General features: G+C 53.5%; 1 protein-coding gene across 1 annotated transcript; it reads left to right on the top strand.

The window, feature by feature from the left end:
* On the top strand, positions 1 to 27,678 carry Acsbg1 (acyl-CoA synthetase bubblegum family member 1). The gene is made up of 15 exons (XM_090321493.1): positions 1 to 163; positions 8,953 to 9,051; positions 9,887 to 9,987; positions 17,153 to 17,373; positions 17,591 to 17,679; positions 18,346 to 18,466; positions 19,250 to 19,330; positions 19,418 to 19,567; positions 20,039 to 20,215; positions 20,631 to 20,812; positions 21,929 to 22,159; positions 22,360 to 22,577; positions 24,521 to 24,660; positions 25,348 to 25,594; positions 27,066 to 27,678. Exons 1-15 carry the CDS (start codon positions 114 to 116, stop codon positions 27,149 to 27,151), a joined length of 2,193 nt encoding a protein of 730 aa, XP_090177619.1. The 5' UTR covers positions 1 to 113; the 3' UTR covers positions 27,152 to 27,678.

The raw sequence follows: 27,678 nt of genomic DNA, 5'->3' as shown, positions 1-27,678 counted from the left end.
CTGGCTCAAGGCCGGCCTCTCCTCCCTGTCCTCCCTCCTGCTCCTGTGAGGGACGCTTCCAGGCTGGACTGCACTGATCTCGAGCTGGAGACTCACTTCCCAGGGACCCGAAGATGCCAGACAGCAGAGAGGGCCCCCCGTACCCCGACAATCTGGGGTGCAGGTAAGTGGGCCCTGGGGTCTCAGAGTACCTGGCCTGGGGCCAAGGTCTTGGATTCAACCCTGGTGTTTCTCTCTCTCTCCCCTCCCCCCTACTCCTTCTCTAACTGGGAAACCAAAGGAAGGATCTAGCAGACCTCTGAAAAATGCAATTTGTACTAGACAGGGACATGTCATTCTGGGGGTGCCACTTAGTCTGTTCCAGACTCAAATAAAAACGCATGGCCAGGAGTGTGAGAAAACATGTTTCCATGGCAGAAAGGGGGTTCCGGTCTGTGCAGTTGTTCCTCTGTCTTCTTTTGGGGGGGGGAATGTGTGTCCATGGTGACAAGTTCAAAGGGAAGTGGAGCTTTGCACCCCAGCTTGCTGTGTGAACTTGGTGAGTCTCTCGCCTTCTCAGCGATGCAGCGTTCCTGCTCTGTACATGAGGACAAAGTGGACTTGCTCCCAGCTGGGCGCTGGTGCCTCACCCCTGTCACCCCAGCTACTCAGGAGACTGAGATCTGAGGATCACAGTTCAAAGCCAGCCAGGGGCAGGAAAGTCCATGAGATTCTTATCTCCATGCACCGCCAAGAAATCTGGAAGCGGTGTTGTGGCTCGAGTGGCAGAGCACTAGCCTTGAGCTGAAGAGCTCAGAGACAGGGTTCAGGCTCTGGATTCAAGTCCCACAACTGGTGTGCCCGTATGCACTTGAGCGCGCACACACGCACACACGCACGCGCGCGCGCGCACCCACACCCACACACACACACTCTTCTGCTGAGATTGTCTGGCCAGCAACAGAGGGTGGGGCTGGGGGGGTCCATGCTGGCTAGGCCCCCACCTATGGTAGGAGAGGGGACCTAGAGCCCCCCACCTGCAGCCCCTCCCCCCACCCCGCCCCTTGAGCAGCAGGGACAGAGGGAGGCCCAGGGACAGCCCTGCATGCGTGGGAACCACTCCTATTGTGTGTGCTGGAAAGTGTGGCTGGGTTCTCACGGGTTCCTTGAGAAAAGAATGTGGGGGAGGGGAGATGGCAGCCGGGCCCCCACTGAGCCAGGGTGCATGCCTGGCCCCTAGAAGCAAAGACCCCTCACCCCAAGGTCTCCAGGAACACCAGCCCTTTAAGGGAGCTGACCTGATCTCTGGGTCTGCTCTGAGCCCCCTCCCCCATTGTCTATGAGCTTTGATAACAGGGGACAAGCCAGCCACTCCCACAAGCTGCTTTGGGGTCACCCCCAAACAGGTCCTCACCTCGCCAGTTCTCTCCCCTTGCTGGGGGCCAATGAAGTGGGAGGAATGGGGTTGAATGGCATGGGAGCTTGAACTTGGGGCCTGGTATCCTGCTCAGCTGGTGCTCTACCACTTAAACCAGGCCTCTGGCCCTGCTTTTCGCTGGTGATTTTTAAAAAGTTATTATTATTATTATCAAAGTGATATAAGAGGGGTTACATCAGTCAACTATTATATGTGGTGGTGATGTTTTAGAAATGAAGTCTCTTAGACTTTTCTGCGCAGGCTGGCTTAGAACTGCAATCCTTTAGATCTTTCCATGCCCTCATCTCCCCCCAAAAGTTTCCCCCTCTTCCTGTGCGGGGGGGGGGGAGGGGTTTGCAGCTGAGGTGGGAGAAGAGAGGAGAGTGTTGGGTAGAGTTGAGGGATGCCCTCAGCTGGCCTCACAACAGGTGAGGCGGGAGCCAGGTGACAGAATCATCTGGAAGACCCCCACTCCCCCCCCGGGTCCCTGGTACCTTGTGTTCCCATGAGGCCACCAGCCTGGCTCAATCTTTGGGCCCTATGAAGAATGGCCGAGACCCTGGAAGGAGGAGGAGAAGGCAGAGGGGAAGCCCAGAAAGTATCTGAGGGACATCAGAGGCTTAGGGTGGGGTACCTGGCTTAGTCTGCTTCTTCCCTACTGTCAGTCTCAGAGACCACTAAGTCCACTTGTCTTGTCTCTCCAGGACTTTGTATTTTATATCATGACTCTGATCATTTCCAGTTTAGCAGGCAATCACTTAGCACGTGCTCACTTAGCACTCAGCTTGGTGATCACAGATCCCTGAGCATGTTTTCAGAGTCGGTGTTGGGTGATAAAGCAGTATTGCATTCTTTTCATGGCGATGTAATATTCCACGATGGGGCAGGAGAGCCCTCCCCAGCGGATGAACACAGATACTTCTCATTGAGACACTGAAAGCAAGGTTTCCATGGTTACTTAGCAACCACACTGCTGAGTCAAGGGATGGAACCCCAGGGTCTTATATTTGCTAGGCTGGTGCTTTTCCACTTGAACCATGCCTCCAGCCCTTTTTTCACAATGATGTGTGTGTGTGTGTGTATTAGTTCTGGAGCTTGAACTCAGGGCCTGGGCACTACCCCTGAGCTTTTTAGCTCAAGGCTAGCACTCTACCACTTAAGTCACACAGGAGATAAGAGTCTCTTGAACTTTTCTGCCAGACCTGGGTTTGAACCGAGATCCTCAAATCTCAGCTTCCTGGGTAGCTGGGATGACAGATGTGAGCCACCAGCGCTCAGCTTCACATCATTTATTTTTGAAGGCCTGGGCTACAATCTTTCGACACTGTTTTATTCTGTCCAAAATACCTCCTTTTTGTGTGGTTTCAGGAGAGAGGGGGAATAGTCGGTGGTAATCCTAGCTACTCAGGAGGCTGAGATTTGAGGACTATAGCTCAAAGCCAGGCCAGGCAGACAAATCCACTAAACTTCGTCTTCGATTCATCAGCCAAAAAGTCAGACTGGAAGTGTGGCGTCCAGTGGTTGGGTACCAGCCTTGAGCAGAAAAGCCAAGCCAGAGCTCAAGTCCCTAAGTTCAAGCTCCAGGATTGGTCCTTGGGGGTGGGGCGTCTGCAATCATCTCAGGGCTGGGTGTAATTCACTGGTAAGAGTACCCTGGCACTGAAATACAAACCGGCCTACCCACCCACTCTATCCGAAATGTCGTTCTCCAGATTTAACCCCTGGAGGCCTCCCTGAACCCCCAATAACTGTGTGTAGCAATTTACTTTATCTCTCTTTTTCTCTGGGCTCCATTTGTCAAATGGCGCTGGCAACCTAGTAGATTCTGGGAAACCAGAGGCAGTGACTACAAAGCAGGTTGAACAGTAGTACCCTGCAGGGACTGGATTATAAGCACTTACCCTCTCAGGGTCTCAGCGGGAATGAAGATTCTGGACCTGCTCTGCCGCCCCTGCTGGCAGTGTTCTGCAATGCCTGTCTCTTGCTCCAGTTCTGTCTTTTTGCACTTTGGGCTTCTGCCTGGCTAAGAACCAATGCCTCAATCAGCGGCCCCAGTGCCTGACGAGGGGCCTGGCCTCACTCCCTCAGAGCTGGGGCCTGGGCGCCATGCCACACCCTGGGTAGATGGGGATAAGTGAGACCCCATGGGAGAAGAGCGGTGTCCAGAATCCCACTTGTGGCACCTGGAATGAAGCCGTGGAAGACAGGGGGCAGTGATTCCTGGCTGTCTGGGCTCGCGTGGGAACTGGATTCCCAGGCCCACAGGTCACCTGTGTCTGTCATCACCATTCAAAAAAAAGAAAATTGCTTAATTAGAGCCGAGGTTGGTGACACACTCCTGTAATCCCTAGCTGAAAAAATTAAAGCCAGACACAGAGTTAAGGTTGAAGCTTGCCTGATTTAACGCCAGTCTAGCAAGCACAAGGCCCTGAGTTCGAGCCTCTGCCCTGGCAGCAGCCACACACACACACACACACACACACACACACACACTGGCTTAATTAGGATTTAATGTGTGTGAGATTTCTGCACATTTTTCCCCCCAGCCTTTGAAAGGGAGACAATGAATGCATAAAAGCCAAGGGTGGCTCACGCCTGTCATCCTAGCTACTCAAGAGGCTGAGATCTGAGGATCACAGAGGCCAGCCTTGAGCAGGAAAATCCATAAGATTTATCTTCAATAAACTAGTTAAAAAGCCTGAAGCAAGCTGGGCTCAGTAGCTCACACCTGTAATCCGAGCTACTCAGGAGGCTGAGATCTGAGGATCTAAACCAGCTCAGGTTAACCACCAGAAAACCAGAAGCGGTATTGTGGCTCAAGAAATAGGGCAGTAGCCTTGAGCTGAAGAGCTTAGGAACAGTGCCCAGGCCCAGAGTTCAAATCCCACAACTGACCAAAAAAAAAGCCAGAAGCAGAAGTGTAGCACTAGCTTTGCACAGAAACGCCAAGCCAGAGCTCAAGTCCTTGAGTTGAAGTCCCTGAGTTTAATCCCCAGGATTGGCACACACATACACGTGCCACATTCACAGACACTGACTCTTGAGGCCAGCCTAGGCGACAAGTCAACAAATCCCCATCTCAACAGATAAGAGGGAGGTGCCCATGCTTGCCTACAATCCCAGCTAGTTTGGAAAGCCAATAGATACACGGTTTGCCAATTAGGTTTGGAGGCCCAGATGGGTAGGTCTAAGGCTAAAAACAACTTGAGATCTGATCAGGAAAATAATTCAAAGCAAAAAGGCCCCTGGGTGTGGCTCAAGAAGTAGAGTGCTGGCGCGGGAGGCAAGCCTAGATTCAAACCCCAGGATTGCAAAACAAATAAACATAAGAAAATGGCAGCTCTGCTCCTGATGTCCCAGCCACTATGGACCTTTCTAGAAAACCGGGACTATCAAGTAAAATCTACTTTATAGGACGAATGTTAAAAAATATATATATTGGGCATCTGGTAAAGCTGAAATCTGGAGGATCGCAGTTCCGAGTTTGCTTGGCCAGACAAGTCCTGGAAAACACTGGAAAACAAAGCAGCCATGCATCCATCTCTGTCCCCCAGGGGTTCAAGGCTGTTCCCAGGGAAATATCACTAGGCCAATGTCAGCTGTGTCTCCTACCGGCTCCAACAGGTCTAGGGTTCACGTCCCACCCATCTTATGTAAGAAACGCCCAGGTGGGCAGCCTGGATCTGTGCCAGCTGGGTGAGAGGTATTTGAAGCCACACCTTACAGGATGCCCCGAGGCGGGCCGGGGCGGGTCTGCATTCAAGCCTGGTGCCTCATTATCCCCGCCTGGCCTGCTCCAGTTTTTCTGCTCTAGCCCAGAGCAGACAGGCGGCAGGGATGCGAAGGCCTGCACTTGACAGCTCCAACAGCCAGGACAGTGGTGAGTGTCCCCTCTGGGGTCCCCTGAATTGGGCACCCCAACCCTCTCAGTGTCCAGTCTGGGCTCTGTAGTGGGGTACAGGGTTAGGAGAAAGGTGGCTCCCTGCCTGATCTTTGAGGAGAGTCTGTCCAGCAAACAACAACTAAATAAATACAAATTGGAGCCAGGTGCCAGTGGCACACGCCTGTAATCCCAGCTGCTCAAGAGCTTGAGATCTGAGGATTGCAGTTCAAAGCCAGCCTGGGGTGGGAGAGTTTTGACACGACTTTTATCTCCATTAAACGACTCCCCAAAGCTGACAGTGACTGCGGTGGTTCAAATATAGAGCACTTAGCCTGGAGCACGAAAGTTCAGGGACAGCACCTAAGCCCTGAATTGGCACTGAAAATAATAATAATAATAATAATAATAATAGTGGTAGTAGGAGAGGGGAAATTGAGTCTTGGAGATTTAGTTGCTGGGCTGGGGTAGGGTCCAGAATGCTATTGTCCTGAGGATTTGGGGGGGTAGAGGGAGGGACTTACACCATTAATGAATTACAGTAGTCTGGAAGCTAAGCAAAAAGAGGGGGAAGAATGGGGGTAGGAGTTGGAGGCCCTGTAAGGCCATCTTGGGGCTCTGATTAGCCATGAAGTCCAGAGCCTCTGGACAGCTGCCCCCGGGGACTTGGCAGGGATGTACTTAGCTGGACGGGAGCCCACCGTGACTTGACGCCTTGTCTCTGTTGCAGGGTGCTCTGGTGGAACCAGGCCTCTGCTGGGCTGCCGGGGGTCCCCTGGGACACAGCTCCCCGGACAGTGATCCGCCCTTTGAGGTTCTTGTTCTTCTCCCCGGGGGAGCTCGTAGGTGACCCCCCCCACCCCCCGGAACCATGCCGGAGGTGCTACTCAGGTCGGCCAGTGCCATCCTCAGGACTGTGTAAGAACAAGGCTGCCCTTCCTCCCGACACCCAGCCCCACTCGGTCTTCCCCCAGGGGGTACTTAGCATAGCACCTCCTCCCTCAGGCTGGAATGGAGGCAGCCAAGCAGGACTCAGAGACAGTGTGGTGGTTTAAGCACAGTCACCCAGCCAGTGAATGGAGCCAGGGAGACCTCAGCCAGACTCCACGTGGCTGGGTGCACCCATTGAGTGCCTGCTGTATACAGGGGCAGCCTAGCCCCCCGGAGGGCTGAAGGATCCCCACTTTCCTGGGACTTCTGGAACCTTCTGTGGCCTCCAAACCTGAGTGGACAGGACAGGGGTAGGGGAGGGGTGGGGAACTCTTAGGGGATTCCAGGATGTGAAGGTGGCATTGCAGGAGACACAGGAGGCCGCCAGCCAGGGGGGAAAAGTGAGGGAAGATGGGAGGTGGCTCAGGGAAAGGTGGGGCGCAGGCCTCCCACACCCCCACCCCACTTCTCACCCTCCTGTGGCAGTTGCCGGGACATGCCTGGTCTTTCTTGCTCCTTGCACCTGCTGGGCAGGTGTTGAAGGAGTCTAGTGTGCTTGTGGCTTGGTTTCTGTGACAAGGAGCCTGGCACAGGTTAAAGAGGGGAGAGCCGGGCGCCATGTCTTTCTGGAGGCTGAGATCCGAAGGACGGCAGCTCAGAGGCAGCCCAGAACAGAAAACTCCAAGAGACTCTTGGAATTCCAAAGCTGGCCTCCTCTGGCCTTTCATTATTATCTTGCACTCTTTCTGTGGTGCTGGGAATCGAACCCAGGGCCTCATGCCAGCTAGGTGAGCGTTTGACCACACAAGCCATTTGCCCTGAGCCATACTTATCCTGCTATTGATTCAGGTGACTTCCTCCTTCCGGGCACCTGTCACCTCTTAGAGCCTGCCTTCCAGCAGACATATAATTTTCTGGAAGGACATGAGTACAAATATTTAATCACCTCGGATGGACGGTGAGGATGCAGACGATATTAATACCAGCCGGGTCACAGCCTGTGTCCTTTCCAGATGGGGTGGAAAAGAAGAGCAGAGAAGCAGGGGGGAAAAAAGTGACCCAGTAGCTTTTCTTGAGGAAGGCAGCTGGCATACTCAGCAAAGGCTTCATCCGGGCACTACGCCTCCCTTCCTGACACACGTTTTATTGTTGTGAAGCTGTTTTCCCTGTGCAATCCAGACTGGCCTCCAACTCGCACACCTGCAAGTCCCAGAACTTGTGACACAGAGGATTGTAATACTACATCTGGCCCCTGCAAGGAACCATTTTGGAAGCTTGAACCAGTCCTGTGTTGACAGTTGCCATATCTGAACTTTGCCAAGTTTAACAAGCGTGGTGTGCTACCAAAATCAATAAATAAGCCCAGCCAAGCGTGAAACAGAGAGAACTTGCTGGGAGCACCCGATACTGGCAGATGTGATGTTTCCCTGTGAACTCATGTTCTAGAAAAGGATTAGCAAAAATTAACAAACAGCCAGCACCAGGGCATCGAGGCAAGAGACCATGCTAGCCCGAATGTGTGGCAAACAAGACCAGGGGAAGCTTCCCGGCATCGGAATCCTGCATGGATGCCAGCGTGGAACACGACACCGTAGGCTATGCTGCCGATGGACGCATGCCTCAGAGTCTGGATTCCAGCAGGCCACACCACGGGCTCACGCCTGTCATCCCAGCTACGCACGAGGCTGAGATCTGAGGATCAAGGTTCAAGGGCAACCCAAGGCAGAAAAGTCCTCTCACCTCTAATGAAGCACCAAAAAAGAAAAGCCAGAAGTGGAGCTCTGGCTCCAGTGGTATAGCACCAGCTTTGAACAGAAAAAGCCAACCAAGAGAATGAGGATCTTGAATTCAAATCCTAGGACCAGCAGAGAGACAGACAGACAGACAGACAGACAGAGAGACAGTGGTTTAAACTGAACTTGTCTGGACATTAGATTTCAATTTCCTCTTAACCAGCTACCCCAAACACTTTAAGCAAAGTACAGAATCAAGGTCTTTTCAGGGGTTCTGAACTTTTCAAGTAGTGTCTGGCAAATCCTGGAGGGCGGGGAGAGGAGGCAGCTGTATCCTTCTGCTTATAAACAGGTGTGAGCTTCTTTTCCTGGCTGTGCACTATTTTAGGAGCACAGGCCGGCAGGTGTTGAGTTAATAACTCTCGGTCGCAGCTGCTTTGACGCAGAGAGGCAGTGAAGATCAGAGGGGTGACACTCTTGCCAGTTTGTAATTTTAGGGGTGGTTTTCATAGGCTGGTTGCTTTTAAAGGCCTTTGAATCTTGGCCATCTATGATCTATGTTGGGGGCCCCCATCTTCTTTTTTTGGGGGGGTGGTGGTGGTGATCGGGAACACAAATTAACAGCCATTGTAGAAACCAGAGCGTGCTAGTAGGCGTATCTCACCCTCCATTCATCTTGCCATGGCCTGAGATCTCAGGGGCTCTGTGGTTCTAGAACATTCTTTCTTCCCCCTGTGGGAGAACAATTTCTCCCCAGCAGGGTAGTGTCTGGGATCTTCACCACCCCCCCCCACTGGCCCCCAGGAATCCAAGCCAAGAAGATGTTGGCTTTGCCTCCTCTGGGCCCCACCCCCTTCCACTTGCCATGGTAACCAAGACTGGTCCAGTTGGTAGGTGGGGATCTATCTGCTTCCCCATCACATTCCTTTAGTCCTCCTCCCTCCCCTCGGCCCCTCCCACCACCTACCTCCCTTCCTGAATCCTGATGTCTTTTGCTTTAAAATTTGTCTCAGATTTGAAGGCAGCCGGCTGCCAGGTGGGCCCGGGTGTATTCGAAAACTTAGTTTGCATCCGCAGTGTCATCAAGGAGTAAGGCTGAGTGTGCAATGCAGGTAATTTGCTTGAGGTGGGAGGGGACAGATATCCTGGATCAAAACAAAAGCCAGCCATGGCGCACGCGCACCTGACACCCAGCTGCTCAGAAAGCAGAGATCTGAGGAGCAAGATTCAAAGTTAGCCTGTGCAGTTTTCTGCCCATGAGACTCTCTCTCTCTCTCTATATATATATATATATTTTTTTTTTAATGTGTAAGGAACCAGCAAAAAGCCAGAAGTGGATCTGTGGCTCAAGTGGTAGAGCACCAGCTTGAGCTGAGGGCCTTTTTCTGCTCAAGGCTAATGCTCTGCCACTTGAGCCACACCTCCACTACCAGCTTTTTGGTGGTTCATTGGAGATTAGCGCTTCATAGACTTTCCAGGCCTGCTTGGCTTTGAACCGTGATCCTCTGATCTCAGCCTTCTGAGTGGCTGGGTGGGAGCCACCATGCCTGCTTTACTCCTGGGTTTCTAAGATGAGGCTAGCGGATGTGAGGACTGAGGATTGGGCTGGGAGACTCTGACCCAACCAACCAAAGCCAAAATTTTGCCAGCCAGACCCCAGGCAGCACCTCCACCAGGTGGGGACACTGAGGCTCAGAGAGAGACAGAAACCTGCCCCAGCTCGCACAGCAAGTCAAAACCCAGCACAATGGGACTGCTTCACCAGGGCCTGGAACCCACGTGGAGCTGGGAGGGAGGGCCTGAGGGAGGGGGATTAACTCTTGAAGGACCGCAGGGTCTCCCCTCCCTCTGCCTTGGGCTCGCCCCATGAGTGACCCATGGAGTCCAGGGACCGGAATAGAGGCTATGCAACAAGTTCAAATCCAGGTTCTCTCCATTCTCCATCAGCAACCTGACAGAGGGGCAGACGGTCTCCAAGGAACCCCCAAGCCACAGCCCCCCGCTCTCTGCCTTGGAGAAAGCTAAGGATGGCTGGTTGGATTATTCAGGTGAGCAAGGGTAGGGGTGGAAAGGGGTGGGGCTGGGGTGCTGCTCCCCTGTGTTCACATACTCAGGGATCCCCCCCAAAAGCTCCCCACTGGTGGCCTCCACAGCCACCCTCAGCAGGACAAGTCCCCTCTCGGAAGGCTGGAGGTGGGAGGGCTGGCGTCATGTTGCTGGAGGCAGGAGGAGCTCAGACAGGCCAGGCCACGTGTGTGTTAATCTGGGGATGTGGAGCAGATGGAAGGGGGGGGGGGCGGGCTGGCTGGGTTTGTCTTGGAGGGCCAGAATGTCCCTTGTCCCTTTTAATGACCTTCTGCTGAGATAAATGAGCCAGCTGACTGGGAATGGCTATCAGGATGATAGGAATAATAATACAGCTTGTGTTTGTTTTAAATGGCCCTGGAGCCAAGGTGTAGAAACAAGGATGTTTAGAAACAGAGAGAGAAGAAGGAAGGGAGGGAGGGAGGGAGGGAGGGAGGGAGGAAGGAAGGAAGGAAGAGCCAGCTGGGTCCTGGGTCTCTCATCTCCAATCCCAGCTATTCAGGAGGTTGAGATGTGAGCATGATTGTTCAAAGCCAACCCCAGAGAGGAAAGTCCTTGAGACTTTTAGCTCCACTGATCACCAAAAAGTCAGAAGTGGAGCTGTGACTCAGGAGGTAGAGCACCAGCCTTGAGAGAAAAAAACGCTAAGAGACAGTGCTCAGGCCCCGAGTCCAAGGCCCAGGACCCCCCCTTCCCCCGTCCCCCCCACCCCCCATCGCCTGTGATGCTTATCTGTGAATCTGGTCTTTCTTAGCACCATGGAGTTTGCAAGAGACAGCTCAGGTCAAGGGGTACAGATTCAAAGTCGGGGGGGGGGGTGGGCATCTTTCCTGTGGCCTCTTATGCTCTTTCTGGAAAAGCTGAAAGAAGGAAGGAAAGCATGCAGGGGACCCCAGACCCTTCCCAGAGTGGAGAGGGGGACCCAGCAGCCTGCATTGGCTCCCACACTGGCACAGCTCCCACGGAGACAGTCATGTGGGATGTGTGTGTGTGGGGGGGGGGGTTCTGGATGAAACTGGGCTGCCTGGAGACCCAGAAACCAGGACAGAGCCCCTAGCATGCCCAGAATCTCTGGCTGGTTCCCAGAATCATGACGGTTACCGTCTTCCCATGGTATCAGAGGTTGTGTGAGATGCATAAAGACAAACAGGCAAGAGTTCAGGCTCTTCTTTGAAATTCTTCTGTCCTTTCCTGATGGGGATTTATTTGTCTGAGCTGTCAGGTTTGGGATCTGTGGTGTAAGCTGTCCCATTTGGGGTTTTATGGTAGGGGTATCATCCTGATGCTGATGGGCCAGAGTTTTCAGATAAGGCTGGGGTGCAATTTTCCCGAGAGGAGGGGCCCCTAGGAGAGAGTGGTCAGTGGCCATGGGAGCAGAATGGTGTCTGACAGCAAACCACATTCCCACCATTTGACATCCTGAAGGGGTCAGGTCTGAAACGGTCGGGGCAAGGGTGTGTAAGTGAAGCCTCCAGTTCCCTGCAATAATACAACGGCCTTGATGAGCTGCTGGGGGGGGGGGGTCCCGAATGAGGGCTGCTATCCTGTTAGCAAGAAACTTATGAAAAGCTTGAGAAAATAGGGCTCAAGAAGGAGGGGGAGAGGCCCGGGAGCGTGGCCTGGTGGCAGAGTGTTTTCCTAGCATGCATGAAGCCCTGCGTTCGATTCCTTGGTGCCACATACATAGAAAAGCCAGAAGTGGTACTGTGGCTCAAGTGGTAGAACTCTAGTCTTGAGAAAGCCCAAGGACAGTGCTCAGGCCTTGAGTTCAAGCCCCAGGACTGGCAAAAAATAAACTGACCACTAAGTGCTTGGAAGAGTTATTTATCCCTCAGTGGTTCTGATGAAATGGTGTAGAGGATAAAGTCTGTACGGATTAAACTCGGTAGACGTGAGAGTTTTAAGACAGCCATTAGTTAAATAATCTAGTTCATTTTTAATTAAACACTTTAGGATACAAATTCAAGTAGAGACCATGATCAGCTCTGTATCCAAGGTGGTTTACACAATGGGAAGCAGACATTAAACAGGGAAAAAAAATGGTATGTGAGCTAAAAGGTGTTCATTTGAAGAACCTTGACTGAAGTTGAATTTCAGTGTGAACTTTGCTCAAGCAATTGCACTGCGCCCAGCTTTTGTGTGTCTTTCTTTCTTTCTTTCTTTCTTTCTTTCTTTCTTTCTTTCTTTCTTTCTTTCTCTCTTTCGTGTATGTTGCCTGTTTTTCTAGCATTGACCATGTAGTTCTAAACTTAGGGGCAATTTTTTTCTTTTTTTTTCTTTTTTTTTTTTTTTTTTGCCAGTCCTGGGCTTGAGCTCAGGGCCTGAGCACTGTCCTTGGACTTTCTCAAGACTAGAGCTCTACCACTTGAGCCTCAGCACCACTTCCAGCTTTTTTCTATGTATGTGGTACCGAGGAATCGAACCCTGGTCTTCATGCATGCTAGGCAAGCACTTTAACCACTAGGCCAAACTCCCAGCCCTCATCATCACATTTTAAGTCAGTTAAGGTCAAAAGAACCAAACTCGTGCTCGAGTTTGTGCTGGGGTCACATCTGGATATATAATTGGGTGGGGGGGGACAGCAATTGAGAACCTATTCTGGAAAAATTGATCGGACTGTGGTGAGCTGTGTCCCCGAGGCTTTGGGAAGGTAAATAGACAGATCCCACTCATCTGAAGAGAGTGTCCCCAAAGTCCTAATTAAAGGGTGGGGGGGGTCAGCAAAGCATGGGAGAGTCAAGTCTCTGGGGACCCCACAGGTGGGAAGGGAAGGACCCCTGGTCCGTGTTGGGGCACCTCTGTTACAGACATTGTCCTGAGGCTTCTGGGTGGTGGATGGAGTCAATGGCGAAGGATCTCCTGCCTGGAGACAGGTAGTCCAGGAAATGGCAAGTCCAGCGGGGCTCTCCCAGTGGAGAGAGGCCTCAGAGAGAGAGAGAGAGGGAGAAGAGCCAAAGGCTGGATGAGAGAGAGCTAGGAGATGGGTGGTCCCTCCACAGAGGGGCCCCCATGACTGCCTGCACTTTTCCTCTCCCGGGTTTGGCACCACGCGTTAGGAAAACAGAGGAGAAAGGAAGGAAACAGGCTAGACTCGATCTTCCACAGGTGAGTGCTGTGTATTGAGATAGAGCAGGGAGGGACCCAGCCTTCCCGTGGGATTGGAGGTTATGTGAGGGGTGGATTTGGGGTTGGACTCCTGTGGTGTCTGAGCAAGGAGGCAGAGGTTAATGAAAAAGCCACTGGGTCTGGCAGCGGGGTTGGGGGTGCTTTTTGGGGTTGGGCCACAATGCAATGTCCACGGCTGGGCTTGGATGGGTTGCCACGCCCCTTCCTGGGGTTTTGCCTGGCATCTGGGTTAGGGCTCAGGCCTTCACCGTGCACTGAGCTTTTCCACTCAAGGCTGGCATTCTACCACGTGAGCCACAGCTCCACGTCTGGCTTGTTGCTGCTTCTTTAGAGATAGACTCCTGGAGTCTCAGGCTCCTGTCCTAACTGACCTCCTCAAGAGACCCCAAGAGCCCAGATGTTCTTTCTGTCACCACCTTGTCTGGGGTGGGGTGGGGCAAGGCCAGGAACGACCCCAGGGAGGGTAAAATAAAGTACTTGGTGTCTTTCGGCCTCTACCCTTTAGCCTCTATGGGGTAGGGCTAGGGTGGACAGGAAACACTTCTCAGGGATTGAAGGAAATGAGTTCAGGTACCCCCTTCCCCTCACACCCCTGGGAGGGAACTTCCCACAGGGATCAGAGTGTTCCCTCAGTACATCGCTGGCCTCCAGGCCCAGCCTCTACTGGCCAGCTGGATGGCTCAGCTCCATAGCACCAGGGCGGGTATGGCCCGTCTCAGGACACCAGGCCCAGTCGGGTAACATCTGGGGAGTAAGTTTCAGAAAGCTGACCCAGTTAGGCGCAGTGGCTCACGCCTGTCATCCCAGCTACTCAGGAGGCTGAGATCTGAGGATCACGGTTCAAAGCCAGCCTGGGCAGGAAAGTCCGTGAGACTCCAATTAAGTGCCCAAAATAAGCTGGAAGTGGAGTCATGGCTTAAGTGGTAGAGCACCAGTCTTGAGCAAAAAAATGCTCAGGGACAGTGCCCAAGCCCCTGAGTTCAAGCCCCAGGACCTACACACACACACACACACACACACACACACAGGCTAGAACAATGGTGGGTTGAACTTGATTCAGTGCTGTTTTCTTGTTCATCCTCGTGGCAGACCAGATGGGGAAACTGAGACCCAGGGAATGCAGAGTGGTTCTGCTCTGCTGGCTGGCACTCAGGGGCTTGACCCTGGCCGACACAGGGTGCAGATCAAAGTTACCCAGCCTGGCTCAGCGTGTTCTGTTCTGACCCAGCAGGCCAGGCCGCCACGTCCTCAATCTTCCTTATCTCCTGTCTCGGGGCCAAAGTGCTCAGCTGACTTTTTAATTTTTTTGGCAGCATTAGAAGTTGGCCCCAAGGTCTCATGTCTATGCTCAGCAATTTGATCCCCCCCCCCCACACCTCTGCCCGTGGTGCCTCGTTCTCTTCTGTATCCCCAAAAATGCCTGGCCTGGGGGAGGCACTAGAGGAATGTTGCAAGAGGTATTGTAGGTAAGACACCCAGAGGGACTTCCAGTATCTTTCACAGGATCTAAATCCATTTTGCTTCCACAGTTCCCATGGGTGATAGGAGAGGCTGACTCTCCCCCCCCACTCCCCAAACCCCCTCCCTCACCCTGTTCTGTGTGGTTGCCTCTCTCCTTCCAGAAAATTCTTCGCCTTTGCTTTTATTCCAGAAACCTAGGGCCTTCCCCTCCACCCCCAGAGCTGACCTTGCACAATAGATGGATTGATAAGGAGGCTCAGGCTCTGGTTAGACGGGGGAGAGGGAGATAATAGAGGGGGGACTGGGGGAGGGAAAAGGGGGTGAGAAAATCTCTCTGCTGGCACACGCCTGCTGGGGCCCAGTCTGGTTTTGGAGATTTCCCTGGTACCATCTTGGCTTTTCTTCCCATGGTTTTAGGGATCGATGGCACAGACAATACCCATTGAGCCAAGATGGGGTGGGAAGGAGGCTACCGTTGACTTTTTCTTTTTTGGGGGGCGTACCAGTCCTGGCGCTTACACTCAGGGCCTGGACACTGTCCCTGGGCTGTTTTTGCTCAAGGCTGGTGCTGTACCACTTGAGCCACCCCAACACTTCTGGCTTTGTGTTTGTGATGAATTGGAATTCCTGCCCAGGCTGGCTTTGAACCTCCATCCTCAGATCTCAACCTCCTGAGTAGCTGGGATTACAGGCATGAGCCTGTTATGCCCAAGTCTCAGGATGACCACCAAGAGACCACCGAGAGTCAGACATTCTGAAATGCAAAAGCAAGGCTTTATTCGGGCGGGCTAGCTCCGGGCCTCTGTCCTACACTCCCGTACAGTGGGAGCCTAGGAGGAAGCCCTGGACAGCTTTTCTACAGGGCTTTTAAAGACAAAGGCTATAGATTACATTAACACAGCAATTCAGCAATTCTGCAATTCAGCAATTAGTTGGAGTGAGATAAGGTAGAGGTTAGGGATGGTTCAGGCAGTGGGTGCTGAGGGAGATTCCCACACCAGTACAATCCTCATTAGCTGTCTGAGGGTAGTTTTATGGTATGGTTCTAGAAAACAAATGCCATCCCCTGAATTTACACGCGTTCTGGATAATTTTAACACAGACAGGTCAGTTCCTGAGACTTAATGGCACCACAATTCTGTTTCTTTGATTTATGTGCACTTTTGGGTCACTCACAGTTTACATAAACAACGAGACAGTTGCTGCTTCAGAATGGAGGCACTTTTTTAGCTCTTCAAGCCCATGCCTTCTTTTTTTTTTTTTTCAGTCCAGGCCTTGAACTCAGGGCCTGAGCACTGTTCTTACATTTTCTCAAGGATAGTACTCTACCACTTGAGCCACAGCACCACTTCTGGCTTTTTTTTCTATGTATGTGATACCCAGGATTCGAACCCTGGATCTTCGTGCATGCTAGGCAAGCACTCTACCACTAGGCCAAACTCCCCCCCTCACCGCCCCCCCCTTTTTTTTCTTTTTTCAATCCTGGGGCCAGACCTCCAGTCTTGATCCTCCAGTCTGGTACCTCCCAAAGGGAAGTATTCTCTTCATGACTTAAAAAACAACACGACTATATGGATTATTTCCAGCCCTACCATAGTAGGATTTTCATCAGAGCCCTGACAGACACCGGGCTGGGTTTAACGGTGCCTGGAACATTCGGCATCTCTGCCATCTTGGTATTTCAGGCTTCCATTGCCTCCCCTAAGAAACTTATGGCGACTCTTCAGTGCCCAACCAACACACACACACGCATGCACGCATGCACGCATGCACGCTCTGGCTCCCCTCCGGGAGGCTGTGAAAAGCTCAGTCAGTGGGAGAACTTGAGGGTACGTGAGAAAGTCGGGAGGTCATGGCTGTTTAAGGTCACCAGCTGGGCCCCAGGCAGAGTATGGGCAAGAAGCCTGAAGGTCTCTTCCCAGAGGAGAAGTGGAAGCTGACTGGGGTGGGGGGGATGACCTGAAGCACCCCAATTTGCCCTCTGTGAGACTTGCCCATAGGGCACAGGGCACAGAATGGGTAGATGGTGGCTGTGAGCATCGCAAGCCTCCATACACAGGGAAAATGGCTGCCCACCCCGCGGGCCTTCTCTTCCGGCTGGCCCAGGGGCTCACGAAGGCCTCCAGGACCCAGGGAGATGAGGACATCCAGGGGCCCGGATTCTGGCTTCCATCATGACGCGGTGAGGCTAGCAGAGGGTAAGCTTCAGACCGGCCCAGCCGCTGGGCGCGGTGGCTCACGCCTGTCATCCTAGCTACTCGGGAGATTGAGATCTGAGGGTCAAGGTTCAAAGCCAGCCTGGGCACAAAAGTGCATGAGACTCTTATCTCCAGTGAACCACTAGAAAACTGGAAGTGGGGCTGTGGCTCAAGAGGTAGGGTGGTAGCCTTGAGCTGAACAGCTCAGCAGCCAGATCCAGAGTTCAAGCCCCAGGACTGACACCAAAACAAAAGCAAGGAACGATCTGGAAGCTTCTATGTCTTCAGGGGCCCATAACTCCTCCCCAGCCATCTCTCGTCTTCCCTTTTCATCCTCTTGCAGAGGAGGCGCTGTGGACCACGCGGGCAGACGGGCGTGTGCGTCTGCGCGTGGACCCCATCTGCCCACAGACCCCGTACACCGTGCACCGCATGTTCCACGAGGCCCTGGAGAAGTACGGGGACATCGTGGCCCTGGGCTTCAAGCGCCAGGACAAGTGGGAACACATCTCCTACTCCCAGTACTACCTGCTCTCCCGCAAAACCGCCAAGGGCTTCCTAAAGGTGAGGGGACCCCCCAAAAAGTCACATCTCCCCAGGCCCTGAGTTCAAGTCCTACCACAGGCATGCGCACACACACAGTGGTGAGGGTTTGCAGTGTCTGATCCTTCAGAGTGGGGGTCCTCTGGCTGGTGGGGTCCCCCTGAGATCTGCCTGGAGGGGTGGGAGAGAGAGAGAGGGCCCTGCCCTGCCTGGCTCACCCCACCCCTGTGTCCTGCAGCTTGGCCTGGAGAGGGCACACAGCGTGGCTATCCTTGGCTTCAACTCCCCAGAGTGGTTCTTCTCGGCCGTGGGCACAGTGTTTGCGGGGTGAGTGGCCGGGGATCTCTGGGGAACTGAGTGGAGAGGACAGAGCCAGCCGAGCACTGGTGCACATGCCTGACATCCCAGCTACTCAACAGGATGAGAGCCGAGGATCATGGTTCAAAGCCAGCCCAGGACAGACAAATCTGTGAGGTTCTTATGGCCCAGGAATCTGGAAATCCCCAAGTATGGAGGCGTGGCTCAACTGGTAGAGCACCAGCCTTGAGTTCAAATCTTACTTATGCACACACAAGTAGAACGAGCTGGGCGCTGGTGGCTCACGCCTGTCATCCTAGCTACTCAGGAGGCTGAGAGCTGAGGATCGCAGTTCAAAGCCAGCCAGGACAGGAAGATTCTGATCTCCAATGAACCACCAGGAAACTGTGAAGTGGAGCTGTGGTTCAAAGTGGTAGAGTGCTAGCCCTGACACAAAAGAGCTCAGGACAGCGCCCAGACCCTGAGTTCGAGACCCAGGACTGACAAAAGAAAAAAAAAAACAGAGTGACATTCCAGCTCTCCTCTAGTGTCTCTAGAAGGCTGAGGATTACTGCTCAGGCCCCAGGGCTCTGAGTAGAGGGGGCTGGGGGAGGGGCAGAGGGAGGGGCAGGGGGAGGGGCGTGGGGGAGAGCCTGTGGGGGGTGGGGGGGGACCTGAGCCTCCCTGTCTCTGCAGTGGCATCGTCACGGGCATCTATACCACCAGCTCTCCCGAGGCGTGCCAGTACATCGCCCACGACTGCCGAGCCAACATCGTCGTGGTTGACACGCAGAAGCAGCTAGAAAAGATTCTGAAGGTTCCAGGGTTCGAGGGAGGGTGGCGGGCTGGCTTCATCTTTCAGAGCAACGCACACGTGCACACGCGTGCGCACACACACACACACACACACACACGGACAGGGACACATACAGACACGGGCATACACATGGAAATGCATGAGTATACACAGATACACACACACAGACACATAAACACACAAACACACACACAGGCACATCAGCAAAACAGACACATCTACACATATGCATCTATACACATATACACACCAACACATGTACACATGTACAATGTACACACCAACACAAAAATATACACAGACATACATGTACACATCGATTTGCACACATACAGACATGCACATAGAGAAAAACATCCTCTCTCTCTCTCTCTCTCTCTCTCTCTCTCTCTCTCTCTCTCTCTCTCTCTTTCTCTTTCTCTCTTTTTTTTTGTCAGTCATGGGACTTGAACTCTGGGCCCGGGCGCTGTCCCTGAGCTCTTCAGCTCTCTCTCTCTCTGTCCTGTGTCCTCTGCCCCCCTCCCCGGCGCTCCAGTGCTGCGTGTCACAGCAGGCCGTGTCCGCTGTCCAGGGCTGACCTCTCTCCCACCCACCAAATTCCCACGCTGTGGAACTATAGACAAAGGCTGGCATTGGCCTTGCGTGGCCAGAGGGCAGACATGGGGGCACCGGCGACCTTTGCCCAGCATGCTGGCCCTGGTCCAGTGGGCTTGTTTATGTGTGTGACTGCAGGAGCTCATTTAGTGGGTGCTGGTGTTGAACCCTGATTTGTTTTCCACACAGATCTGGAGGAACCTGCCACACCTAAAGGCCGTGGTCGTGTACAACGAGCCTCCCCCCGAACATGTGGCCAACGTGTACACGGTACGTGCCCAGGGCTGGGGCCATGGGCGAGGCCCTGCGAGGCCCTGCCCGCTCAGCCCTGCCTTTGTGCCCATCCCCTGACTACAGATGGAGGAGGTGATGGAGCTGGGGCAGGAGGTGACGGAGGCGGCTCTGGACGCCATCATTGAGGCCCAACAGCCCAACCAGTGCTGCTCGCTGGTCTACACGTCTGGCACCACCGGACACCCAAAGGGTGTCATGCTCAGTCAGGACAGCGTAGGAAACGGGAGGGGGAGGGGCAGGGCGGGGGAGGGGTGGGAGCTGGACCAGCAGCCAAGGGGGGGGAAAGGAGCTGGGACCAGGCCTGTCCCCGAGGGGTTTCTGGAATGTTTAAAGATGCTCTAGGAGGGGCCGGGGTGGGGGGGGGAGCTCACGCCTGTCCTCCCAGCTACTCAAGAGGCTGTGATCTGAGGATGGAGGTTCAAAGCCAGCCTGGGCGGAAAAGTCTGTGAGACTCTTCTCTCCAAGGAATCACCAGAAAACACCAAAAAATGGGAGCTGGGGCTCAAAGTGGGAAAGACAGAAAGTCAACGGCGAGAGCTCCGGGCCCTGAGTTCAAGTCCAAGTTCACACACACACACACCTAGAAGGGTGCCCAGCTTGACAATCCCCACAGCAGCAGCCTCGGTGGGGACTGTGGGTGGCCAGGCTGGCTGTGGACCCCGGGACTCCCCACCCCGCCCCCAGATCACGTGGACGGCACGGTTCGGCAGCCAGGCTGGCGACATCCAGCCCGCCGAGGTCCAGCAGGAGGTGGTGGTGAGCTACCTGCCCCTCAGCCACATCGCCGCCCAGATGTACGACCTGTGGACCGGCATCCAGTGGGGTGCCCAGGTGTGCTTCGCAGAGCCCGATGCCCTCAAGGTCAGCACGCCCCCTGGCCCCAGGTGCCCTCAGCCTGCGTGATTCAGATGAGGGGGGGGCTCCCGCCTGTCATCCCAGCTGCTCAGGAGGCTGAGATCTGAGGATCATGGTTCAAAGCCAGCCCGGGCACTAAAGTTCGTGAGACTCTCATCTCCAGTGAACCACTAGAAAACCACAAGTGGCGCTGAGGCTCAAAGTGGTAGAGCACTAGCCTTGAGCTCAACAGCTCAGGGACAGCGCCCAGGCCCTGAGTTCAAGCCTCAGGACTGGGAAAAAAAAGGAAGAAGGGACGGGGAGGATGGGAGGGAGGGAGGGAAGGAGGGAGGGAGGCCCCACGCGGCAGTGCAGGCATGCCAGCAGCCCCGTGTCAGGTGAGAGGGTCTCCTGACCCAGTCGCCTGGCTCTGGATGAGCAGGGCAGCCTGGTGACCACGCTGCGGGAAGTGGAGCCCACCTCCCACATGGGGGTGCCCCGCGTGTGGGAGAAAATCATGGAACGCATCCAGGAGGCGGCAGCCCAATCCGGCTTCATCCGGCGCAAAATGCTTCTGTGGGCCATGTCGGTGGCCCTGGAGCAGAACCTGGCCTGCCCACACAGGTACGGAGGGGGTCAGGGGCCTGGCTGGAGAATGGGGTCCCCTCCGCCCCAGCATCCCACATCTCGTGTGTGTGTGTGTGTGTGTGTGTGTGTGTGTGTGTGTGTGTGTGTATACGCACGCGTGTGCGCATACGTGCACATGCTTGTCCTGAGGTTTGAACTCAAGGCTTGGGCAGTGACACTAGGTTTTCTGTGCTCAAGGCTGGTGCTCTACCACTTGAGCCACATCTCCACTTCTGGCTTTTTGATGATTCGTGTAGAGGAAGTCTCACACTTTCCTGCCTGGATTGTCTTTGAACCATGGCCCTCAGATCTAAGCGCCCTGGGTAGCTGCGATTACAGGTGTGAGTGCCAGAGCCCAGCCTACCACCACTGGGGCTTGAACTCAGGGTCTGGGCACTGTCCTTGGGCTTTCTCAAGGCTAGAGCTCTACCACTTGAGCCACAGCACCACTTCTGGCTTTTTCTATGTATGTGGTACTGAGGCATCAAACCCAGGGCTTTGTGCATGCTAGGAGAGCACTCTACCACTAGACCATGCTCCAGGCTCCCTAGTATTTAAATTCCTATGCTGCGCTGGTTACCAGCAATAATAAATAGTAAATCTGGCCTAGTATCAACTTAGAAATAGCATCATCCATGGCCAGCCACTCAGGAGGCTGAGAACTGGGAATCATGGTTTGAAGTCAGTTCCAGACAGAAAAGTCCCTGAGACATTCATCTCCAATGAACTACCTCAAATGGAGGTGACTCAAGTGGTAGAGCGCCAGCCTTGAGCAAAAAAGCTAAGGGACCACTGTCCCAGGCCCAGGCCCTGAGTTCAAGCACCAGTATTGACACAAAAAAAATATTCCCCCATGCATGCAATGGGGATTAAACTCAGGGCCTCATTTGTTTGTTTGCTTGTTTGGTTTTTGCTCAAAGCTGGCACCCTGTCTCTTCAGCCACAGCTTTTGGCTGGCTCATTGGAGATAAAGGGTCTCCAGGATTATTCTGCTGTGGCTGGCCTCAAATCGTAGTCCTCCCATCTCAGCCTCCTGAATGGCTGAGATGACAGGCGTGAGCCACCCATGTGTGATTTGTTCTGTTTTATTTTGTTTCTGCCCTCTTCCACCAGTGACCTGAAACCCTTCACAACCAGACTGGCCGATTATCTGGTGTTAGCCAAGGTCCGCCAGGCCCTGGGCTTTGCCAAGTGTCAGAAGAATTTCTACGGGGCGGCGCCCATGACCGCAGAGACGCTACATTTCTTCTTGGGCCTCAACATCCCCTTGTATGCCGGCTATGGCCTCACGGAGTCTGCAGGCCCCCATTTCATGTCCAGCCCTTACAACTATCGCCTGTACAGGTGAGATCAGAAGAGCTGGTGGGCAGTGGGCTGGGGACAGGGGCAGGGCCAGCCTTCTAGAGGGCAGCCAGGGGTGTGAACGGGTCTCCTAACCTACCAAAGGCGGTGGGGGGTGGGGGGAGAGACTAAGACGTGGGGGAACCCCTGGGGCTCGCTCCCCCAGGCCTGATCTTGGTTTCCCTCCACCCCTCCATCCCTAGCTCGGGCAAGCTGGTGCCAGGCTGCCGGGTGAAGCTGGTGAATCAGGATGCGGAGGGTGTGGGTGAGATCTGCCTGTGGGGGCGCACGATCTTTATGGGGTACTTGAACATGGAGGACAAGACGCGAGAGGCCATCGATGCCGAGGGCTGGCTGCACACGGGGGACGCCGGCCGCTTGGATGACGACGGCTTCCTCTACATCACCGGGCGCATCAAAGGTGAAGCACCCTAGGGATGGACAGGGGGGTCCCCAAGGCTACACAGGGCACCCAGGGACTCTTCACCCTCCCTTCGCGCCTGCAGCAGCTTGGGGTGCTTCCTCTCTGGGCCTGGCATCCGTTTTGGTTTTTGTGCTGGTCCTGGGACTCAAACTCAGGGCTCTAAGAGCCATCCCTGAGCTTTTCTCACTCAAAGCCTAGCGCTCTACCACTTGAGCCACAGTGCTACTTCCGGTTTGCTGGTGGTTCATTGGAGAGAAGAGTCTCACTGACTTTAGTGCCCTGGCTGGCTTTGAACCACGGTCCTTAGATCTCAGCCTCCTGAGTAGCTAGGATGAGCTAGGTGTGAGCCACCAGCACCCGGCTAAGACAAGATTCTTCCAGAAGCTTCCCATAAGACAGAGAGGGGAAAACACAATAGATCTAAATCTCAAAATAAGACCTTAAGACTCCAAGAAACTCCCTGTGCAGAAAGAGAAGTTAGGGTCTCTCTGCTGAACGATGCCTGACTTAACTTGGGCTTGCCAAGGTGAGAGACTCCCCTTCCCCATTTCACAGGGGGGAGCTGGGTGCTTCTGGATAATTCTGAGCCACCAGACTCAGCTTGGAACTCAGGTCTGGTGAGCCCAGCCTGCACTGGGGCTGTGGAGCCAGGCGTGAGAACTCTAGCTCAGGAGCAGCAGGTGAGGCTGGCGTGGTCCGCGCGCCCCCTGTCGGCCAGCCTTGTGATAGCAAGGAAGGGATCTGAATTCCTCCGAGGGCCGACTTGGCCTTTCAAAATAGAGCCAGAATATTTAAACAAGGGTCCAGGTGGCTTTTTACCTAATGTATGTGAGGAGATTAGTTCACATCACTTCTGTGAAAGGCCTACTTCTGTTCTGTTCCACTGGACAACATTCCTGTCTCACTAACAGCCCAGTATCTGACTGGTCAGGGATGGTAGTGTATTCCAGGGCCTCGACCCCGCCCCATTCTATTTGCATATGCATTTGTTCACATTATGGTATCGATCTTCACGAGCTGGCTGGGATTTTTGACTTGAATGAACGTTGGTGTCCGTTGATTGGCATCCTTCCTTGAGCTTGCTGATGCCAGAACATGGCCAACCTGTGATGTCTCTGTTGAGGTTCGTGCGTGTGCGTGTGTGTGTGTGTGTGTGTGTGTGTGTGTGTGTGTGTGTGTAGGCACGCATGCGCACACCCGTTCTGGGGCTTGAACTCAAGGCTCAGGCAGTCAAGCTGAGCTTTTGTGCTCAAGGCTAGCACTCTACCAGTTTGAGCCAAAGCTCCACACCCTTACTTCTAATGGCTCAACAAAAGGTGGTGGAGCTTGAACTCTGGGCCTGGGTATTGTCCCTGAGCTTTTCAGCTCAAGGCTGGCACTCTTACCACAGCACCACTTCTGTTTGTTTTTTTGTTATTTTTTTTTCTGGTGGCTATTTGGAGATAAGAGTCTCACAGACTTTCGTGCCCAGGCTGGCTTTGAACTGTGATCCATCCTCAGATCTCAGCCTCCTGAGTAGCTAGGATGACAGGCGTGAGCTATCGCCCCCAGCTTTTATTTTATTTTTTATTTTTACAAGTCCTGAGACTTAAACTCAGGGCCTGAGTACTGGGTGGCTTCCCACAGCACCACTTCTAGCTTTTTCTGTGTACCTGGTACTGTAGAATCAAACCTAGGGTTTCATGCATGCTAGGCCAGCACTCTACCACTTAGGTCACATTTCCACCCCAAAAGGCTGAAAGTGGAGTTGAGTCAAGTGGTGGAGCACCAGCCCTGAGCAGGCCTTGTGGGGGGCAGGGGGGGGGAAGAGTCAGAGCCCTGGGGGATCTCCTGGCCTCTGGGGGGCCCAGCCCAGCCCAGACTGCATGGGAGCCAGGTAGCTGAGGCCCACCCAGGCTTCAACCCTGTGCTGGGGCGGGGGGCTGGCGTCTGTCCCCTAGAGTTAATCATCACTGCGGGCGGGGAGAACGTGGCACCAGTGCCCATCGAGGAGGCCGTGAAGACAGAACTTCCCATCATCAGCAACGCCATGCTCATCGGGGACCAGAGGAAGTTCCTGTCCATGCTGCTGACCTTGAAGGTGGGCGCAGCTGGGGTGCAGCCAGTCTGTTTGGAGGTGGGGGGAGCAGAGCAGAAGCCACACACAATTCACACCTCTGCTTTTTTTTTTTTTCTTGACCCCATCTATGAGCTTGTGAGCAGCATTTTTAAAAATTCTAGAAAGTTCTAGAACTTTCTAGATGATCTAGCTGTCTGTCTGTCTTCCCTGTGTAGCAGGTACTGAGACCCCAGACAGGGGAAGGGGGGGAGGAGGTGTTAGCCAATCAGGAGCATAGCTTCTGTTCAACAAGTGACAGTGTCACTGATGACGAGCTTCTAATTGTCATCGTCCCCCCAACTCTGTCCACTGCACACCTGAGCGCTAGTCTGCTTTGTGTGTCTGCGTATGCTGGACCTGGGGCTTGAACTCAGGGCCTGGGTGCTGTGGGTTAGCTCTATGGCTCCAGGCTGGTATTCTACCACTAGAGCCACAGCTCTACTTCTGGTTTCCTGGTGGTTTATCGGAGATAAGAGTCTCACGGACTTTCCTGCCTGGGTGGGATTCGAACCGTGATCCTCAGATCTCAGCCTCCTGAGTTGCTGGGATGACAGGAGTGAGCTATCTGTGTCTGCTGTGGTGACTGCCATCCCACAGCGCGCTGTTCCGAAGCCAGGCTGGCATCCTGCAGGGCAAGGCTCGGGCCTCATCTGCTTTCTGGCTTTGCAGTGCACAGTGGACCCAGACACTCTGGAGCCCACGGATCTCCTGACTGACAAAGCGGTGGAGTTCTGCCAGAGGGTGGGCAGCAAAGCAAGCACAGTGTCGGAGATCGTGGGACAGAGGGACCCGGCCGTGTACCAGGCCATTCAAGAAGGGATTGGCAGGGTCAATGCCAACGCAGCCGCCCGGCCCTACCACATCCAGAAATGGGCCATTCTCCAGCGGGACTTCTCCATCTTGGGTGGAGAGTTAGGTAAGTTTCTCTGTCTTTCTCTTTGCATGTCTTTAGGTTTGAACTCAGGGCCTGAGCACTTCTTTTGACTCCAAGCTAGCATTCCACCCCTTGAGCCACACCTCCACTTCTGGCTTTTTGCTGGTTCATGGATGATTAAGAGTAAGGACAATAAGGGACAAGCGTGTGTGTGTTCAAGGGCAGAATGAATCACAGTTCACTTGTGGGCCAAGAATACGGCCAGATGGGCTGGGAAGGTGGCTTAGTGGTAGAGTGCTCACCTAGCATGCATAAAGCCCTGGGTTCGATTCCTCAGTACCACATACACAGAAAAAGCCAGAAGTGGTGCTGTGGCTCAAGTGGTAGAATGCTAGCCTTGAATAAAAGAAGCTTAGGCACAGTGCCCAGGCCCTGAGTTCAAGCCCCAAGTCCAGGCACTCATGGCTCATGGCTGTAATCACAGCCTACCCGGGAAGGTGAAATCTGAAAAACAACTTTGAAGCCAGCCTGGGTAGACACGTCTGAGAGACTCTTCCAATTAATCTTCAAAAAGCCCAAAGCAGATGTGTGTCTCAGGAGGCAGAGCACCGCCTTGAACCAGAAAACTAAGCAAGAACAGGAGCCCAGGAGCTGGGACGTAGCTCAGTGACAAAGTGCTTGACTAGCAAGTGCAATATCCTGGGTTTGATCTGGAGTGTCAAAAAAAGACAAGCTGCCCCTCCCCCAAACATATACATCTGAATATAAAACATAAAATATGATTACAAAATATATGTATTCGAAAACATAAATATATATTTGATGAAATAATCAGACACACCTGTCATCCTTGCTACTCAGGAGGCTGTGATCTGAGGATCCCAGTTCAAAACCAGCCAGGGCAGGAAAGTCTGTGAGACACTAATCTCCAGTGAACCACCAGAAAACTGGAAGTGGTAGTGTGGCTCAAGTGGTAGAGCGCCAGCGTTGAGCAAAAGAGCTTAGGGGCAATGCCCAGGCCCCGAGTTCAAGACCCAGGAATAACAAAACAAACACACATGTCTCAAATTCAAGCCTCAGTGCCAGCATACACACACACACACTCGCTGAAAGGACCTAATACCCTATCACTTCCTCTGTCCTACTGACCACTGCCCAACCCTCTATACTGTGGACAGCTCCCAGACATCCGCATTCCCAAGGCTGACCCCTGAGCCTGTGTTTTTTCTCTCAGTCGTGGGACTTGAACTTTGGGCCTGGGCACTGTCCCTGAACTCTTCAGCTCAAGGCCTTACCCCTTGAGCCACAGTGCCACTTCCAGTATTCTGGTGGTTCATCGGAGCTAAGCGTCTCATGGACTTTAGTGCCCAGGCTGGCTTTGAACCAAGAAAGCCTCAGATCTCAGCCACCTGAGTAGCTAGGATGAAAGGCGTGAGCCACTGCGCCCAGTTTGGCTTCCTTGTTGAGTTCTCCAAGCTTGGACCTCACTCTTTTCTTCCAATGTTTCTTTCAGGTCCCACCATGAAACTGAAACGGCTCATAGTTCTGGAAAAATACAAAGATATCATTGATTCCTTTTACCAAGAACCGAAGAAGTAGGAAGGATTGCTCTATGGTTTCTGATGACTAGATAGTTGGCAGACATTCAAGCGTTTTTCCACACTGAGCATGGAAACTTCTGGCAAATCCAAGCCACCTTCCCCACACCCACACTCCCTTCCCTGGTCAGGACTGGTCTCTGCCATCTCCAGTGCCAAGAAGTTTCCACTGTGGGCAATTGGATTCTGTGGAAGGATGGCTTCATGGTCGGATGGCACAGAATGGAAAGCCCAATTGCTGTGTGGGTCCTGATCTAGGAAGATGGGGTTCTATGCTAGCGCCCAGAACAGGTCAACCAGATGTATGTAGGTTTGGGGGAAGAAAGGAATGAGGGCTCCTACCTGAGTGTCCTGGCTCACTTGACAGCCTGACCCATTCTGGAATGTTCTTGGACACTGCAGATCACTCACTACTCACAATCTACCTTCTTCCATTTTGCACAAACCACTGACTCACTCTTTAACCACACTGCTGCTGCCTATATGATTCTATTTAATGTGATTTGCAGAGTAAACATTTTAACAAAA

Source organism: Megascapheus bottae, chromosome 30 (assembly GCF_031878675.1).
Source record: "Megascapheus bottae isolate mThoBot1 chromosome 30, mThoBot2.hap1, whole genome shotgun sequence".
Lineage (NCBI taxonomy): Eukaryota > Metazoa > Chordata > Mammalia > Rodentia > Geomyidae > Megascapheus > Megascapheus bottae.
This window is presented reverse-complemented; position numbering and strand designations above follow the sequence as displayed.